We start from the raw sequence: 18392 nt of genomic DNA on the forward strand, positions 1-18392 counted from the left end.
CTTCCTGGCTTCACTCCATCTGAGTAATGGGTCCTTGAGAGGTCAGCGGTGAAATTTCAAAGGTGAAGATGACTGGTGCCCTGGTCAGGGTTTAAAGGGTTGAGGGATGTGACAATGCTTCCTCTTGTGCCTGCTCACTGCCGAAATGCCCACAGGTTGGTGGTGGGGAAAGAGAGGGACTGCATGAGTCAGAGAAAAAAACAACCCCATTCTTTCTCTCCCTTTATGCTTCCCTCTCTCCTACCTCTCATTTTCCTCCCTAGCTCCCTCCAGGGTCAGAGCTGTGTCTCTGTGGTGTCCGTGAGTCCAGAGACTTCTGTGGTTCTTGGAGGGACAACCTCCGTTGCACTTCAGGATCTAGGGAAGATGCCCCGGCCCCTGCCCCAACCCCAGGGCCGATACATATCCCTGACCCAAAGTCTAGCCTTGACCCCATTGTGTTCGCTAGTTCCAACCCTAAACCTGTCCCCAGACCTGAACCTACCCTTGGTCCAGCTACTGTAACGACCCCAGCTCCGGTCCCCAAGCCTAGCTCCAGCTCCAGCTCCAGATGCTGCTCTAGGCTGTCCAGTCCAGATGGGGCCAGTTGGCCCTGGCTGGGACAGACCAGAGGTGAGTCATGGGGCTGCAGAGAGTCAAGTGACTTGGCAGGGAACTCCTCAAAATCTTGCGGGTCCAAAATCTGCTGACAATGAAAGGAAATAAAGTCAATATTATGAGGATACTGTCATTCCTGAGAAGCACGTTAAATTGTATCCCAACAACAAGCCACGGGTTATGTCTGTGAATGTTCTCATTCATCCAGGTCATGGTTATCCAAAGGAGTTGAATCAAGTGCAACTGGACTTGGTATATATCCGTGAAGATGTTTCGCCTCTCCTCCAAGAGGCTTCCTCAGTTCGTGCCTTTCTGACTAGACGAAGCTAGTCTGACTGGCTGGTGATGAGATTCAGAATTTATCCTCTTTGAGTCGTTGTCAGAGCTATTGATATGCGTGGCTCTTTGTGTCCCGATGTTTACCAATGCCCGTCGCTAACAGAGCCATAGATATGAGTGGCTCTTTTGTGTACTGATGTTTGGCCGCACCCGTCGTTATCAGACCTATTGATATAGCTCCGATATTTGTCTGAGCTCTGACAACGACTCCAAGAGGATAAATTCTGAGTCTCATCACCAGCCAGTCAGACTAGCTTCGTCTAGTCAGAAAGGCATGAACTGAGGAAGCCTCTTGGATGAGAGGCGAAACGTCTTCACGGATATATACCAAGTCCAGTTGCACTTGATTCAACTCCTTTGGATAAGCCACGAGTTACTAAATCCCTGAGAAATATACTAGATAGAAAACATAGGCCTTTCTTAAAGGGGGTGGGACAGAAAAAAAGAAAGGCAAGGATGGAGGTCAGGGCAGAAATTAAGAGGGCCAAGTTACAATATAAAAATAAGCTAGAGGACAATTTAAGCAGCAACAATTTGAAGGTAGCGTGGGAAGGTATGAAGAAAATGACAGGCCACCAAAAAACTGAAAACAAGCCAGTTAAGCTTACAGGCTATGATAGCAACAAAGACCTAGCTGAAGCACTTAATACTTTTTAACTAAGATTTGATACCCATGACTTTGCAGATGAACTCTGGGAAATATGCAAAGAGCCTGCCCTCCCTACAAAATCAAACCAGATGTTTGATGCTCATGATGTCAAGGCAGTATTTCAGAAAAATAAGAGCCCAGGGCCAGTTTGTATCACAGGTGGACCGATTGGGTGTTGTTTAGAACAGCACTATGAGATGTTCTGTTATATATTTAGGATGTCTGTGGAGCAGCGAAGGGTTCCAAAGGTTAACAACGGACTCCTTTTTTTTAGCTGCTTTTTTATGGCTTTTAGGTTTTTTTTAAATGGGTTTTAGTTTTTTTTAGCTAGTTTTCAAAACAAAATAATTTTTTTAGCTTTTTTTTTTAATGGCTTTTAGTTTTTTTAGCTACTTTTTTTTTTAGCATTTAGCATTTAGCTTCTTAGCTTTTTTAGCTAAATGAAGTCATTGGGCTCCCTGAGGAGCTCAATGACCTCAGACCAGTGGCATTGACATCACTGGTCATGAAGTCATTTGCAAGGCTGGTCAAATGGGAAAAGCTGGGGTGTCCAGGTAGCGTAGCAGTCTATTCAAGTTTTCTGTCAGAACAGCGCTCCTCTACCACTGGGTCTCTACAGTGCTGTGTCCTGTCCCCTCTGCTGTACATTCTTTACACTAATGATGTAGAAACCCGCATGGGGACAGACACATCCTGAAATCTACTAATGTTACAGTTATCAGTCCGTTCTATAAAGCTGAATCTGAGCATGGACTGGTAGTAGATGAGTTTGTCAAATGGTGTGATGAGGGCTCCCTCCAATTAAATGCCACAAAGACCAAGGATGTGGTCATTGATTTCAGAAGGAAACCATCCCACCCACCATCTCAGACCTTCATCAAAGGAATTGGTATTGAGTTTGTAGAGCATTATACATATCTTGGAACAGTCATTGGCAATAACTTGAAATTTGATGCAAATTCTGATGCCATCTGTAAGAAGGGACAGCAACATTTGTACTTCCTTAGAAACTTAAATGCTTTTAATGTAGATAGTAAAATGAGGTCTTCGTTTTACAAGTCATTTATTGAATGTGCTCTTACTTTTTCTATCATTGCTTGGTATGGTAACGCGAACATCAGAGACAAAAACCACCTGAGCTATATTGTGAAGGCGGCTGGTAAGGTGATAGGTGTCCAACAGACCCCCTTCACCAGCAGGTTCTCCACAAGGCCAGGTCTGTTTTGGATTGTATGGACCACCCCTTCACTTTGAGTTTGAAACTCTTCCCTCAGGCTGTAGATTTAAAGTGCTCCAATTCAAGTGCAACAGGAGTAGAAACTTCTTTGTTCCCTGAGCAATAACTCTGCTTAATCTGCACATGTAATTTAGCACTTTACAGATAGGTTTGTTGCATTATTGTGTTCTGTATAGTGGCTGTATTGTATGTATTGTATATACAGGAAACTGCTTTAGACTTGTGTTGTTTTATCTTGTGCACCTGACTGCAAGTCAAGTTTCCCATCTGGGATAATAATAAATATAAAGTGACTGAACTGAATATGAAAAATTCAATGAATGGGGGTGTGCTCCCAAAGACAAGACAGCAAAATTTGTTGTGTTGTGTTTTGTCATTGTGTAAGTCAATCAAACCGCGACAATGTTCAAATTTAATTTTGTAAATTTAAGCACACCCTTGATACTATTGAGCACAGAGTTGATTCGAGGTGATAGAAATGGGTTGGAATACCTGGTGTAGCACTTGGTTGGCTGCCATTCTAGTGGACGAACTGTGTCTTTCATAGATGATAATTGGCTTTATTAAGCCCAGTGAGCAACAGAATTTATTCACTTTACTCAGTGTCCTTTTTAACCCTCAGTTAAATTTCAGACATGTCGAATTACTTAATTGTTTTGTTCTTTTCAGCAGAGCAACATTGCTAAAATGGATTCTGTTTTTATCAATCCAAGATTGAGAAAAGACCACATTTTTCTCCTCCCACATGAACTATAAATAGTATAGATTTGCTTACTCAGATCTGTTTTCTAACCACTGAGCAGCAGTCTCGTATCTCCCCTGTCCTGACTGCACTGCATTAGCTTCTAAACAAATTCAAGATTGATTTTACAGTAATTTGCATTTGTATAAGCCACTGGATCGCTTACTGCCCATCACACGTCAGGGCATTGCTGATCCCGTATCAGACTGCTGGCATTAGACTCAGAGAGCAAGATCTTTAAGATGTCTCATAGCAGAGATTCACATCGAGAGGAGACAGTACTGCGGCTGTCCAGGCTCTCAGACTATTGACCAGCCAGTACCTTCAGGACCCGGTCAGCAAATTCTCTTCTCTTTGCTTACTGGTGGGCAAAAATTTTTGTAGCTTTGAATCTACAGTATATTGCTGTACTGGTTTGTTTAGTACAGGTTGTGCTGCATAAAAATCGAAAACTGAGTAAAACCCAGGTTTGATAACGGGGGTAATTTCACTCGTTGACATTTTCTGTTCCATATGTTGAGTGGGGTTGAATTAAATTACATATGCACATCTGTTCAGGTGATGGTAAATGTCTTTGTGTGGCGGTTCATCGCTGCTAAATGAGGGGGAAATGCTGGCTAGCATCTATCAGCCTTTCCTAAAGAATGTCTTCTCTTCATCGCACAAGAATAGGAAATAAATTCACATCACAAAGGGACACAAAGTTCAAAAATTGACAATTATTCTAATGTTGAGGTTTTGACAAGTTTTCAAGGTGTCACAGTTAGATTGAACTGTTTTTCCAAACACCGAATTTTTTGGCACAAAACCATAACCAAATATTTTAGTAATGGGACAAGTATATTCAAGGATATGGCCCTCATTAACAGGAGAAGAAAAAAAAAGAATGTCACATGTCAGAAATGTTACTGCAGCATGTGGCATGATGTGTATTCATTAAGCTAAATGCTTGTTCTAAATGTGTGTAAGTCAAAGTGCATGTGACCAACACGCCTGTTTACCTGTGATAGGGAGGCGAGGGTATCTGTCTCCAGAGGAGTAACAGGCTGAACGAGCCTCTCTCCAGGACCTGGTCCTGGGCCAGGACCTGGGTACGGGGAAGCCTGAGGAGGGATGACATGAGTTTGTTTATGCAGTGTTGGGTCATATTTTGATACTCATTACTGGTTCATATTTGGTTGGTGATATTTAGTTGTGTATTTCCTTCTAAAAATAAATCCCTGGAGCTTCATTAAAAACATTTTTGGAAGCGCGATCTGTTGGTCTGATTGTTCACTTTTCACACAGTAAAAACAACAATAATGTAATGTGATATATTTTCACTTTTCCACGCTCCATCGAGAGATAGGACTCCCTTGTGGAAACCTCGGCACAGCCGCAGCTTGCTGTCACAACTGCTTGAACCTTGGTCCATCATTTAAAGAGTCATCTCCCCATTCACTCTGTCACCCATCAAATCTGTGTCCACAGTAGATTAACTGCATGCATGGGTATTCGTGTATGTGTGAGAGAAAGAGGAGGGGCAAGAAAGTCTGTGCATGTATTCATTTTTATACATATTTATGTCTGTGTTTTTTAAACCTGAGGTGGGGATGAGACGGTACTGTAGGCGGGGGGGACCAGAGCCATCTGTCTCTGCAGCAGCTGCATGATTGCTCCAATGTCTGTGGACATACGGCTCTCCAACCTACACACGTTATAAACATTTATCAGTGTGCCGTTTTAGTGATCAAGTCATCAAGGTACAAGCTTAATCAACAGCAACGCAAGATGGGTTTACAGCACTAGCTGCACATTTACGACAGACACACACACAAATAAGCCTACCTCTCCCCATCTACTTCCTTAAAACACACCTTGGCTCTACTGTCACATCTTACCCGGCAGAGCCATTTGGGTTGAAATACCATTCAGTCATCCATAAAAACAGCGAGCATTCATCCAGAGGCCATGCCAGAGCCATATAACTACAAACCACCACACAGACACAGAGAGTCTGATCTGAATGAGACTCGACAAGAGACCCACAACCTTCTAAATATATATCCTCTCTGAGGAGAGAGAATATATTTCCTTCAGAAGCAGTCAGATAAGAAAATATCCAGGTTTGTCAGTGCCATGGCATTGTAGCTCTGCTGTTTTCCAGCTATGGAGTTCAGTCACCTAAAACATTAGTTTTAAAAAAGCTCCAAGTTCATTACAGTCACCTGTCATTCCAGTTAATCCAGCCCCCTGTCGGGGAGGTTTTTTTTTTGGGGGGGGGTTCTCCCTTTTTCTCCCTAGTTGTATCCAGCCAATTACCCCACTCTTCCGAGCCGTCCTGGTCACTGATCCACCCCCTTTGCCGATCCAAGGAGGGCTGCAGACTACCACATGCCTCCTCCGATACATGTGGAGTCGCCAGGTGCTTCTCTTCACCTGACAGTAAGGAGTTTCGCCAGGGGGACGTAGCATGTGGGAGGATCATGCTATCCCCCCCAGTTCCCCCTCCCCTCTGAACAGGCGCCCCAACCGATCAGAGGAGGCGCTAGTGCAGCGACCAGAACACATACCCACATCTGGCTTCCCACCCACAGACATGGCCAATTGTGTCTGTAGGGACGCCCGACCAAGCCCGAGGTAACACGGGGATTCGAAGTCAGGGAGGTTTTAAACCTGGAACAACAGGTGACTGTAATGACCTACCTGGCAGTATCGAAAACCAACAGTACTTGATCAAAAATTACTGCTTGAAAGGATGGATCAGCAAGAGATCTACAGCTGGCTAGCAGACTCCCTTTATGAGTCACTGATAAATACACAGAAAAATGGACTGACTGATAGACAGAGGGACAAATGCACAGATAGTCAGACATATACATAGCTTACAAGCATCGGGAAAGGCCATCAGACAGATAGACAGACAGGAAAAAAATGATATATGAACGGAAAGACAAGCGACAAACAATCAGACCTGTTAAGTTGTTTCTGTAGCAGGTCCAAGCGGTTTTCCAGCTCATTGCGTTGCTGCCGACTGAGGCTGTGGAGCGGTGTGTTGAGGGGTGGCGGGGAAGGTAGGCTGCTCCGTGGAAGCTCCTGGTACTGGCGGCTGCCTCGGCCCTCGCCCCAGAAACTAAAGATGTTGGACACACCTGAGAATGCACCTGGCGGTGGAAGGTGCATTAAGAGGGAGAGCGAGTGGTCAAAAAGGAGGGAGTGGGAAGCGAGAGAGAAAGAGACAGTTCAAACATTCCTTTATTGAATGACCAGTTGCCTCCATCTGTGGATGATTTTATTAATAAAAGATATACCAAGACAAGACTGAAGACGAAAGCAATAAGCATCAAATAACAAAGAGGCGGCAGCTTAACACATCTGTAAAGTGAATCTCCTTTTCCCCGATAAAAGATAAAGCTTCTCTGCAGGCCCACAGGTTCTTAGATACAACAAGATTAATTGCTTTGCAGAAAGCGAGCTCCATTTGGATCCAAGCTCTATAACAACTCTTGAAAATGTCTGCTATGTTCTGACACTGGCCTGATTTCACACTATGTTTTCTCCTCAAATGCTTTCCCCTCCATCATTTCTTGACAAAGTGGAAAGTTAACTAGATGTCAATTTTGTCGTTATGATGCATTTAGAAGGTGGAAAGTGTGTGTGTAATATTGTACTGCACTCAGACTATGAACTGTATTATACCTCTACCTCTTTCTATTAGGTCTGCCAACATTCTTGATCCTTTCAAATCTTGCTTTAAACCAATCTGCATTCTCTTGGATTTGAGTCTACCCGAGGCACTCTTTGTCATGTGTAGTCTTGTTCAAGTTACTGTGATGTTTTATCTATTGCCATTGCAGTGTCTGTGCACTTACATTTGACATCGTACAGCACTTTGGTCAGTGTGGGTTGTTTTTACATGGGCTCTGTAAATAAACTTGACATGACTATTATGTACCAGCTGTGAAAAACCTTTTGGCGCTGAGGACTCTGGTCTTTCTGACCTGAGAGGGCATTGCAGGTGTTCCCTGTCTTGGGATCTCCTTCTCCCTCTGGGTTCTCGTTGAAGTTCAGAGGAGTGGCCTGAGCCTGGGAGCTCTCCAGCATCGACGATGGAGGAGCAGGACATGTCACAACAGATTCTTCCCCCTTTTAGTGGAGTCATTCACATTAGTCCTTAATGTTCCCCAGGAGTCATTTGGATTCACATAATCTTAGCGTGTACAAAAACGTTACAACTGTGAACATAGTAGGTGAGGAGATGAATGATGACTGACTTCCCCTGCCCATAGCAGAGGACCGCAGAACTGTACTATATTGAGTTTTGAGAAAAATTATCTTCAATTAAAAAATTAAGGCACACATACACAATGACATAATATGGATGGTCACAGTCAAGGCAGAATAATGAATTAGGGCAGGGTCGTTACCCACAAGTGGGTTGCAGCAGGGGACCAGGTTGATTGCTGGATGTTCACAATAAACTAATTTTTTTGGGACGGAATTAAATAAAAGGAGAGAGAAGAAAACTTTTTTTTTTACTTTTTGTGTCAATTCAAACAATGCAGTGATTTCATTGTATTCCAAAATATCACTAAAATAATTTCTAATGTTGGCACCCCTTGTCTGTTCCACTTGATTAGTAGGCCATGATTTAAAACTGAAAACGGGAATACTGCATTAATTAAAGCGACAGTAGACAACTTTTGCTTTAACTTATCATTATAAAGTAAATGTTGATTGCACAGTGTAATGGCTATAGAATAACGACACCATCTGCGTTTAGACTGGTTCCCTATAAGCCTCGCTTCTGTTTGCCAATGGGAACAATCTCACAGGGATATTAAGGCTCAATTTACAGCACAAAGGAAGTGTGTCAACCACTGAGCAACCAAAATAGGTAGAAGATAGCGCTTTTGTTTTCTGCGGTAGCTATCCCCAGTAGCGAAAATGGCAGACAGTGGAACAACCAAAGTGACAGTGGAAACTCTACCCGGCAAGAGACAAAGAACCCCATTGATGGAGGAAGTGAAGAAGGCAAAGAAGGAGAGTGATAGAAACAGAGTTCAAACAAGAGTGAACCTCGGGCGAGCATTCAGTGAACTCTGGTGTTCCCCATCAAGATCTGTCTCCCCCTAGTCAGACGAAAGCGTTCGCATGGAAACAGGTTAGCTATTGGTTATGATTAGGTTAAGGTAAGTGTTAGGTTAAGCTTAGGGTCAGGTTAGGTTGAGATTAATTAAGTGTCCCAGAGTTGGATTGAACTCTGGCTAGGGGGAAACAGATCTCGACGGGGGAACAGAGTTTGATACAACACCTAGGACTTGAGAGGGTTCCAAATCGACATTCAGTTTGCATTCTTTCTACTGGATCAGTAAGTAACACAGCCTGCTTACTTATTAATACTATCGGATGATTTACTCTGCCTTAATCATAGAACTGAGATCAGGGTTTCTAGTTCAGATTGGGATTCTTACGGTTGTTTCTTGCTTTGGACAGTAGCCAGGCTGTTAATAAGCCGAAAGCAATCTCTTTGCGATAGTGGCACAAACAAAAACACTTGAAAAGGGTATGGGGGAAGTTGAAAAGTTGTCTACTGCCGCTTTAAAAATATAGCTAGAATCCTTATCTCACTTTTTGACAGGTAATGAGAGTTTATTTCTTAATTACTGCCCAAAATATTTAATGAGTCCCAGACAAAAAGTATCTGCACCAGCGGGTCATGGTATGATAAGGTTTGGGAACTCTTGAGTTAGGGTGGGGGTAAATTTCAAGACAACTGAGGTTGATGGAGAGCGTGAGTACTGGAAGGGGCTTTGGATCATGGTACTGATGGGAGATCGGAGTCGTACCTCGTCGCCGCTGGAGTGGGAGGAGATGGAGCTGCGATGTCCCTCCCATTCAGGCTTCAGCTTCTCCTCCTGTTTTTGATTACTGACTGCTTCCCTTCTTCTCCGCCGTACTGGCTTCTGGGACTTTTTAATCTCCCCGGCGTCTGCACTATCTAGGGTTGGGTTGGTTATTATTCAAAAAGGGTGGGGAAAAAAATTAAGAGAGCTGGCTGGTACAACACTAATATATCAAATTGACGCATAGGTTTATTGATTAATAAAGCCTAGACAGAGTAGCCTTATTATCAAATGAATTTTAAAGTTGTCAATTATCCTGTTAGTTAATTAACAGTCCAGACAGTCAAATACATTTAAAGTTAATTGCGTAACAGTAAAACAAATGACTTTAGGGAGAAATAAGCTACCGGGGAGGTGTTACCTTTCTCCGTACGCCGTCTGAATGACAACTTGCGCCTGCGTAATTTGTTGAATCCGCCGCAGTCTGAGTCTCCGCTGCTCGGTGAGCCTGGGATCATGTTGGTCTGTAGAGATTTTAGAAATGTGGTGTTGTGTGAAATTGTCAACATGAAAAGATGAAATTCCTTGTGAGGAGGAAGGTTTACAATACAAATAAATGAGAATACCACGGGTCTAACCAACGGAACATCCCCCCTTTTCACAATCCATGTCTCTTGTGTGTCGTGGTTTAAATGCCGCGGTTAAAGCTATTCATCCGCGTGAAGTGGATTAAACACATCAAATCAGTAAGGAGTCGCGGCTTTTACCTTGACTCACTTGGTCTGCTGTACATAGAGAGAGTCGACAGTCGGGTGACCAGATGCTAATAGTCCAAACATGGGACAAACATAAAAGCTTGTGGGACAATATGGGACAGATTCATAGTGTCCACTCTTTATAGGTTACCAACATTATAAGAGCTATAACTTATAATATATATCAGCCTTAATTAGTTAGACATTAATATCTCACCTGCAGTTAGACGCAATTTGAATAACCAGGGAATATAATGATGGTGGCCTTTATTGAAACATAATTTAGATCTAGCATATGTTATAAAAAAAAAGAATGTTTTTTTTATTTTTTTTATTTTGAGATATTTTATTGATCCCATGGGGAAATTATGCTCTGCATTTAACCCATCCTAGCTGTGTAGCTAGGAGCAGTGGGCAGCCACCGTGCAGCATCCAGGGACCAAATCCAGTTCATCTTGCCATGCCTCGGTCAGGGACACAGACAGGAGTATAAACCCTAATATGCGTGTCTTTTTTGATGGTGGGGGAAACTGAAGCACCCGGAGAAAACCCACCGCAGACACAGGGAGAACATGTAAACTCCACAGAGAGGACGACCTGGGATGACCCCCAAGGTCGGACAACCCCAGGATTCGAACCCAGGATCTTCTTGCTGTGAGGTGACAGCACTAACCACTGGGCCACCGTGCCACAGAATAGACAGGAAAAAAAAGAAAAGTCAGAATTAATAGCATAGCTTCTGGATGTCCTTCTGAATCCTGACCTGACTTGTAGTGTCTTAAGACAGAGCAGAGATATCTAAGCAGAGAATGTTCAATGTTTAAGTTGAGAAATTTTTACTTCCGTTATTTTGCTTGATAACATGGGACATCATCTTGGTATGTGGGATGCGGGACAAAGGGTCAAAATGCTGGGCAGTACAATGTAAAGCAGGGGGTCACCCCAGTGGACAATGCAAACACTTTATACACTCAGTGTAGGTCAAAGTGGTCAAGATGTGTGGCTGAATGTGCTGAATCTGTTTTCTATACTCCTTTTACAGTATTTTACAACTCTGATACAGTAATTAATATACTACATTACTATCTACCCATCTACTGGGTGTTGACAAGGCACTTATCTGAGGGACAGTGAGGAAAAGTCCTAATTGAACAGAACTAAACTCACATCTCTGAGGTTGAAGGTGATTTCAAGGTTGCTCCAGAAGTGGTCGGAGAACTCGGGGTACATGTCCAGGACCTCCAGAACATCCTCTCTGAGAATCTTATGGAGATCGCAGTAGGTAAGAGCCCTCACGTCAGCATTGGACTTGCCTGGCCGGGAGTACAGGTTGATAGGCTCCCCAAAGATGTCATTCTTGCCTGGGCACATTGGGAAGAATTAAACATTTAGGCACGGTTACAAGGATGGAGTTTATCGATCCTTTTTTGACATACGGGTCCATATGATCCTTCTGTGGGTCCATATGGGGATTTTTACCAGATTTAGTAAAGAATTGCTGAATTGCTATTGCAAGATAAATCAGCATAGCCTTTTTCAAAACCCCAAACAGTTAAATAAATAAACAAATAAATAATTGAACTAATCACTATGTAAACAAATCATAGCTTAACTACACCAATGCATTACATTATCTTTGATTCTAATGATTAATTTGTTTGGACTGTCCAAGTATCCCCTCATATGGACACACACACACACACACACTTTTTTTTGTGCCTTTTTCCCCCTTTTTTTCTCCCCAATTGTACTTGGCCAATTACCCAACTCTTCCGAGCCGTCCCAGACACTGCTCCACCCCATGCAGAGCTGGGAAGGGCTGCAGACTACCACATGCTTCCTCTGATACATGTGGAGCCGCCAGCTGCTTCTTTTCACCTGACAGCGAGGAGTTTCACCAGGGGGGCGTAGCAAGTGAGAGGATCACACAGTTCCCCCTCCCCCTCGAACAGGCACCCCAACCAACCCGGCGCTAGCTCCCCACTAGGAGGCGCTAGTGCAGCGACCAGGACTCCATCCAGCTTCCCACCCGTAGACATGGCCAATTGTGTCTGTAGGGATGCCCAACCAAGCTGGAGGTAACACAGGGATTCAAACTGGCAATCTCCATGTTGACACACACAAATTAAACAACAATCAAGCAACCACCCAAATTTGACAGACAGAACATAGGATAATGAATACAAGACAAGGCCTGCCGATCGAACTGTATGACTGTGAAAGGTTCAGTTGTAAGTTAAGTTGCAGCACTGTGCAGACAGATGGGTTTATAACTGAGCTTCGAAAGCTGAGATGGACGTAATGTCGTGAATTAACTGAGGGAGTGAGTTCCAGAGTATTTGTACTTTTCATTTTGTGTGGAGTTTTTTGCCTGTAAAGCACATTGGCACATTTAAAGCAAATTATGCTTACGTTTGCCTTAATATGTGAACAGATATTCTGCTTTTGTAATGCTGTGCATATGTTGTGTGGTTGTCGTAGTTGTGTGGGTTCCAGGTCGTCCCCTGTGTGGAGTTTACATGTTCTTCTCATGTCTGCGTGGGTTTCCTCCAGGAGCTCCAGTTTCCTCCCATAGTCCAAAGACATGTAGGTCATGTGAATTGGCCATACTAAATTGTCCCTAGGTGTGACTGTGTCGGCCCTGGGACGGACTGGCGGCCTATCCAGGGTGTCTCCCCGCCTGCTGCCCAATGACTGCTGCATTCCATGACCCTACTCAGGATCAGCGGCTTGGGTAATGGATAGATGTTGTGTGGTATGCTATTTACAGGGATCACTTTTTATAAGACTGATTCAATACAATTGGAGTACGACTTGACGTTCACCAGTAGATGGCGGTACTAACACACATACTAATCATGACACACAGCTTCTTTTGAGAAGTTTTTTGCTGCTCATCAGAGGAATCTTCTCTTGCGCTGCAGATGCAATAACTCTACTCTTAAAAATGATGTGAAGAGAGTTGACCAGGTAGACCACAGACCTCAGTAAACTTCAACAGAAAAGGTCTGCAGTAAATACTCAACAAAAGGGTCCAACGTGCAATAAGGGACCGGTAAATTCTTATACAAATGGCCTTGAACATTTTTGCCAAAGAAAATAAACCTTTCAGGATCAAAATTATTCATCACCATCACTGAGATCTTCCACAAGGTCAGTGGAATTTATCTATTTATCAGTCATTACTACATAAATAGCCTGCAAGACAAATTAATTTCCTCATTTATCAGTCACCATTACAGAAATTGTCCACCGAAATTGATTAATTCCTCATAAACCAAGCACAAATTAAACAAGATCATAAAATGTTACTTGAACTTATTCTCTTACCCAGGATCGCAACCACCACGTCCCCTCTCAGTATCTCTATGGACCCCCTGGATATGAAGTATAAAGCAGTGAGGACGTCCCCGGCGTGGACCAGCGTGTCTCCAGGTGGGGCGTGGGTGGTCTTGAACTTCATGGCCAGTGCCCTGAGGCAGCCCTTGGTAGAGCCTTTAAAAGCCTTGCAGTTCTGCAACAAGGTCCGGTTCAGATGTAGACAGATATCTGCCTGTAGACACTCTGGGAAACCTTTCAGCACCTGGCGGGGGTGGGGGGGGGGTCAGAGAAAGGTCACAATTAGTGTAGGAGAGAAAGAGAGTGAAAGTGAGAGCATGAAAGTGAGAGAGAGAGGCAGTAAAGGTATAGGATGAAGGAGGGAGCAGAGGCTAGGAGGCAGTGAAAAATGGAAATGAGGGCAGGGGGGAGTGAGCAAGAAAGAGAGGGAAGAAAGACAGGAGAAGAGAAGAGAACGAGGAAAAGAAGAAATGGGAACAACGGTATGGAAAGAAGAGTGTCGGGATAAGGGAGGGAGGAGAGCAAGGGGAGACAAAGGGAGATGAGGAAAAAGGGGAGCAAAAGAGGGGGAGCAGAGAGGAGTGGAAAGGGGCTAAGTGACTAAGTGAAAAAGGGACGGAGGAGGAAACAAGAGGGGAGGGATAGGAGGAATTAAGGGGGGGTGATGGGTAGGAAGGGACCGGGGGGAAGTGGAGATGGAAGAGGGGAAGGAACATGAATGGAGGATGAATGGAGGTAGAATAGAGGAAGGAAGGAGGAAAACAAACTGACATGTGAGGAAGTAGGATCATATTTACACTGAGGACATGAGCATGCAATGAGGGAAAAGGTGCAGAAGTAAAAATTACTTTGTAATCATGTTGACTGGACTTATTGCTGTGTTCTTTATCAGCAAATACACACAGATCATATTTATTAATTCTCACATGATGAAGTTACAGTATCTGCACATTGATAAGATTTTATTTCTAAATAACAGAGAAGAGGTATAGTAGACTCTTCTCTACATTTCTGCTACACGCCTTTGCATCCTAAACATGTTTGTTTTTCCAATCTTTTGTTTATCAATAATATTTTATTGGAAGGTACATTGGGTGTACACAAAAAAAACATACAAATACAATGGAAATGGAAATGACTGTCCCTACATATTTTGGTAATCCCCTCCAACCCAACTCTCACCTATTGCCGATGCAGAAAGGTTCAAAATAGAAATAAATACTATAGTAATAACTATAACATAAATCAGAAACTACGAAATACAAATAAAACAGGTTAGAGAGCTTTACATCAAAAGATGCATTCAATCATCTCATAAGTACCAAGTTCAAGAACATGAAGTACAAAGCACCATGTACAAATGAACTATGAGTAGTAGTTTCTATTTACATAAGTCATGCTTTATGGTTTGAACCCCGGGGTTGTCCAACCTTGGGGGTCATCCCAGGTCATCCTCTGTGTGGAGTCTGCATGTTCTCCCCGTGTCTGCGTGGGTTTCCTCCGGGTGCTCCTGTTTCCTCCCACAGTCCAAACACATGTAGGTCAGGTGAATGGGCCATGCTAAATTGTCCCTAGGTTTAAATGTATGGGCCCTGTGATGGACCGGCGGCCTGTCACGCTATGTGAAGTTTAACGTATATCCGGAGAAAGCGCCAAAGTTTTTCAATACATCTAGTAATATTTCTGGTACACAAGCAACAAGGTCAGTGACATATAATAATAGGTCGTCTGCAAATAAGTTTCTTCAACAGGTTGACACTCAAGTAGTTGAAGAAAAATATTTTCTTGCCCTGGTAGAGCACCTGACCCCCCTCTCTCACCCAGTGCATTACTCGTTCCTTATCTTGAAATTGATGGAAGCAGACTATTATCACCCTTGGCTGCTTACCTGGTGCAGGTTTCAGGGGCAGAGACCTGTGCGCTTTGTCTAGCTCCGGGGGCTTCTCAAAAATGCCGTCACCCATCACTTCCATCAGGACCTCGGAAACAAACTTAATGGATGTTGGTCCAGCACTTTCAGGCACACCAACAATACGGATGTTTTGACGTCAAGAGTCTCTCCAAGTCATCCACTTTAGGTAAGCCTTAAGGTAAGTGTTTTCAGTCGTTAACTCAGTGAACGCTGCCTCCACTGATGTTATCCTGTTACTGTGATCCGTAAGGCAAGCTTCAGTGGAAGTGAGAGTCACCCATGGCTGTCTGAAGTAAGACTGATCGCATCAAGTGAAGCTTGAATTGGAGACAGAGCAGTTGTCAGTTCAGTTGAAAGGCTTGTTCTGAGCTTGTTGAGTTCAGAGATTAGAAGGGAGGCTGAAAAAGGCTCAATATTGGTGGCCATGTTTCCCAAATTTTCCGAGAGACCTGTAGCACTTGAAATCTCAGGAATTGACTGCTTTGGTTGTTTTCTCCCCATAGAGTTGTAATTACATTAGACAAGCGTGGGATCAAATAAAACAATAAACGGTGTTTGTTTTTTTTAAGTAAAAGAATTAATTTGTTCGGGAGTGACTCCTCACACATTTATTCTGTTCTACATCTGGGCCGGAAGTCCTGTTGTTCCTATCTTTGAATGTGTTATTGAAAGCGGGCTGGTTATTTTAAGAGCTTCACTGCAAAACCACTCAAACCACTATTTCAGGTGGCCTCATGTAAAACAGAAGAGAGGCTCGTAGCTCTCCAGTGTAATTTAAATGAATAATTGATGCAGTTTTAATGAATTCACTGTAAGCGTGGGAACCTCCAGCTATTTCAGCAGGACGTTTCCTCTGACTCTGGTTGCACTGCCCTGAACCATGGATGCCCTTAAACACGCTGGTTGTCAACTTCACTTCTTCCTGTTTGTAGTTTACCTTTCCATTTCTCGCTTTCTTCAACGACTATTCAACCATCCACCAGCTTTCTTTTTTTTTTGTCTACCTCTCTGTTTTTGCCTCTCTATTCTTTTATTTTGCATCATCTATCCCCCCCCCCCCCAGCATCGCCTCAGTGTTCTGGATTGGTTTCTATATCGTAACTTTTTCGTTCCTCCCGCATTTTCCTCATTTGCTCCAATTATCTTGATTTTCTTCTAGGTTACTCTCTCCCCTTCTCCACCGCTTGTGTTTTATGGTACAGTGCTCAAAATGTTGATTTTATAAGTTCTCCATTGTCACTTGGTACTTCTTTCTCATTGTTTTGCACTCCCCCATCAGTTCTTGACTCAGATTGCTTTTGTTTATTTGTGTTTATTTGTGTGTTTATTTGTAAGGGGACAAGTACAGAGAACAGTGAAAGTTGCAGAAGTAGCGTTCGATGTACTGTATACGTGTATATAGCCGAAGCTAATTTCCAGCACCAGTCCCTTGATGGGCATTGATAGTTCAAGCAACCATTAAGATTACATGGTGCAGTCTAAAGTCGGTGCATGTAGTAATAAAACAAGAACAACAACCATCCATGACAACACACAAACAGAGAACGTTTATACTAGCAGGTGTTTCCTACGTTAAATGCACTTATTGTAAGTTGCTTTGGATAAAAGCGTCGGCTAAATGACTGTAATATAATGTAATGTAATGTGTCATGATTACAGTTCTGGACACGTTTCAACCAGGACTTGACTGTTGTAGAAAACATTTTAAAATCCAGAGTCTGCTTTAAGCTGGCATGTAGGGATTTCCAGACAGTTGTGCCTTTAATTGAGGATGCAGTTTGTGTGAAGGAAGTCTTACAGTGTCTTATTTTAGGTGTTAGTGGCAGTATAGTGAAGTCTAGTTATGAAAGTGTTGAAAATGGCTGGCGCTAGATGGTGGACACATTAAAATGGGAAAGACGATTATACTTAAGTAGAATGTTGCAATGATGGACTCTCAGGTTTCTTGGCCAGAATTTTGATGGCTTGATTATAAAAGGACATTGGTGGTTTAATGGCAGAGGCGATGCCTGAGACCAAGAGATTATGCAGTATGAGAGATGAGAAAAAAATCATTGCATGGATAAATGTTAAAGCTGGATGAAATGGTTCATATTATTATTATCATTATTACTGTCTCAACTGTTCAAAGTAATAGGGAGTGCCGAAAAGAGGTGAAGAAGAGAATGCAGGCAGGGTGGAGTGGGTGGAGAAGATTGTCAGGAGTGATTTGCGACAGAAGGGTACCAGCAAGAGTTAAAGGGAAGGTTTACAAGATGGTTGTGAGACCAGTTATGTTATATGGTTTGGAGACGGTGGCACTGGAGGTGGCAGAGTTGAAGATTTTCATTGGGAGTGACAGAGAAGGACAGGATTAGGAACGAGCATATTAGAGGGACAGCCCAGGTTGGATGGTTTGGAGACAAAGTAAGAGATTGAGTTGGCTTGGACATGTGTGGAGGAGAGATGCTGGGTATATTGGGAGAAGGATGCTGAATATGGAGCTGCCAGGAAAGAGGAAGGCCAAAGAGGAGGTTTATGGATGTGGTGAGGGGAGGACATGCAGGTGGCTGGTGTGACAGAGAAAGATGCAGAGGACAGGAAGAGATGGAAACGGATGATCCGCTGTGGCAACCCCTAACGGGAGCAGCCAAAAGTAGTAGTAGTAGTAGTAGTAGTACTAGTAGACTGTGTCACTATTTCTAACTTTCTAACTTCTCTCTCTTTCCTTATGCTCCTATCTTTCCCCATCATCAGACCCTTTTTCCCTATCCCTCTCCTCTACAGGGACCAAAGAGGCTGCGGCTGATTCAATCAGTCACACAGACACAGACGAGCCCGCGGGGTCTACATCATCCAATCATACTCATCATGGTAAACACTCAAATCAAGCCAGCTCACCGGAGTGTGCTTCACAAGGCCTTGGAAGAGACACAACATAATGAGAGAGCGAGCAGACGAGACTGTCAAACAAGTACCTCTTGTGAACCTAATGAATCACTCTTTTCATCACATTCA

General features: G+C 43.3%; 1 protein-coding gene across 1 annotated transcript in view; it reads right to left on the reverse strand.

The window, feature by feature from the left end:
- Positions 1-259: 259 nt before the first annotated feature.
- The window catches only part of kcnh2b (potassium voltage-gated channel, subfamily H (eag-related), member 2b), a 353732-nt gene continuing 335599 nt past the window's right edge, over positions 260-18392 (reverse strand). Inside the window, exons 14-22 of the mRNA XM_056299819.1 lie at positions 13475-13727; positions 11312-11505; positions 9811-9913; positions 9393-9544; positions 7545-7689; positions 6518-6707; positions 5146-5251; positions 4566-4667; positions 260-682 (exon numbers count right to left, since the gene is read on the reverse strand). Of these exons, the coding sequence (XP_056155794.1) occupies positions 260-682; positions 4566-4667; positions 5146-5251; positions 6518-6707; positions 7545-7689; positions 9393-9544; positions 9811-9913; positions 11312-11505; positions 13475-13727 (1668 nt within the window). The remainder of the gene's footprint in view (positions 683-4565; positions 4668-5145; positions 5252-6517; positions 6708-7544; positions 7690-9392; positions 9545-9810; positions 9914-11311; positions 11506-13474; positions 13728-18392) is intronic.

The sequence above is a fragment of the Lampris incognitus genome, chromosome 19 (genome assembly GCF_029633865.1).
Source record: "Lampris incognitus isolate fLamInc1 chromosome 19, fLamInc1.hap2, whole genome shotgun sequence".
NCBI lineage: Eukaryota > Metazoa > Chordata > Actinopteri > Lampriformes > Lampridae > Lampris > Lampris incognitus.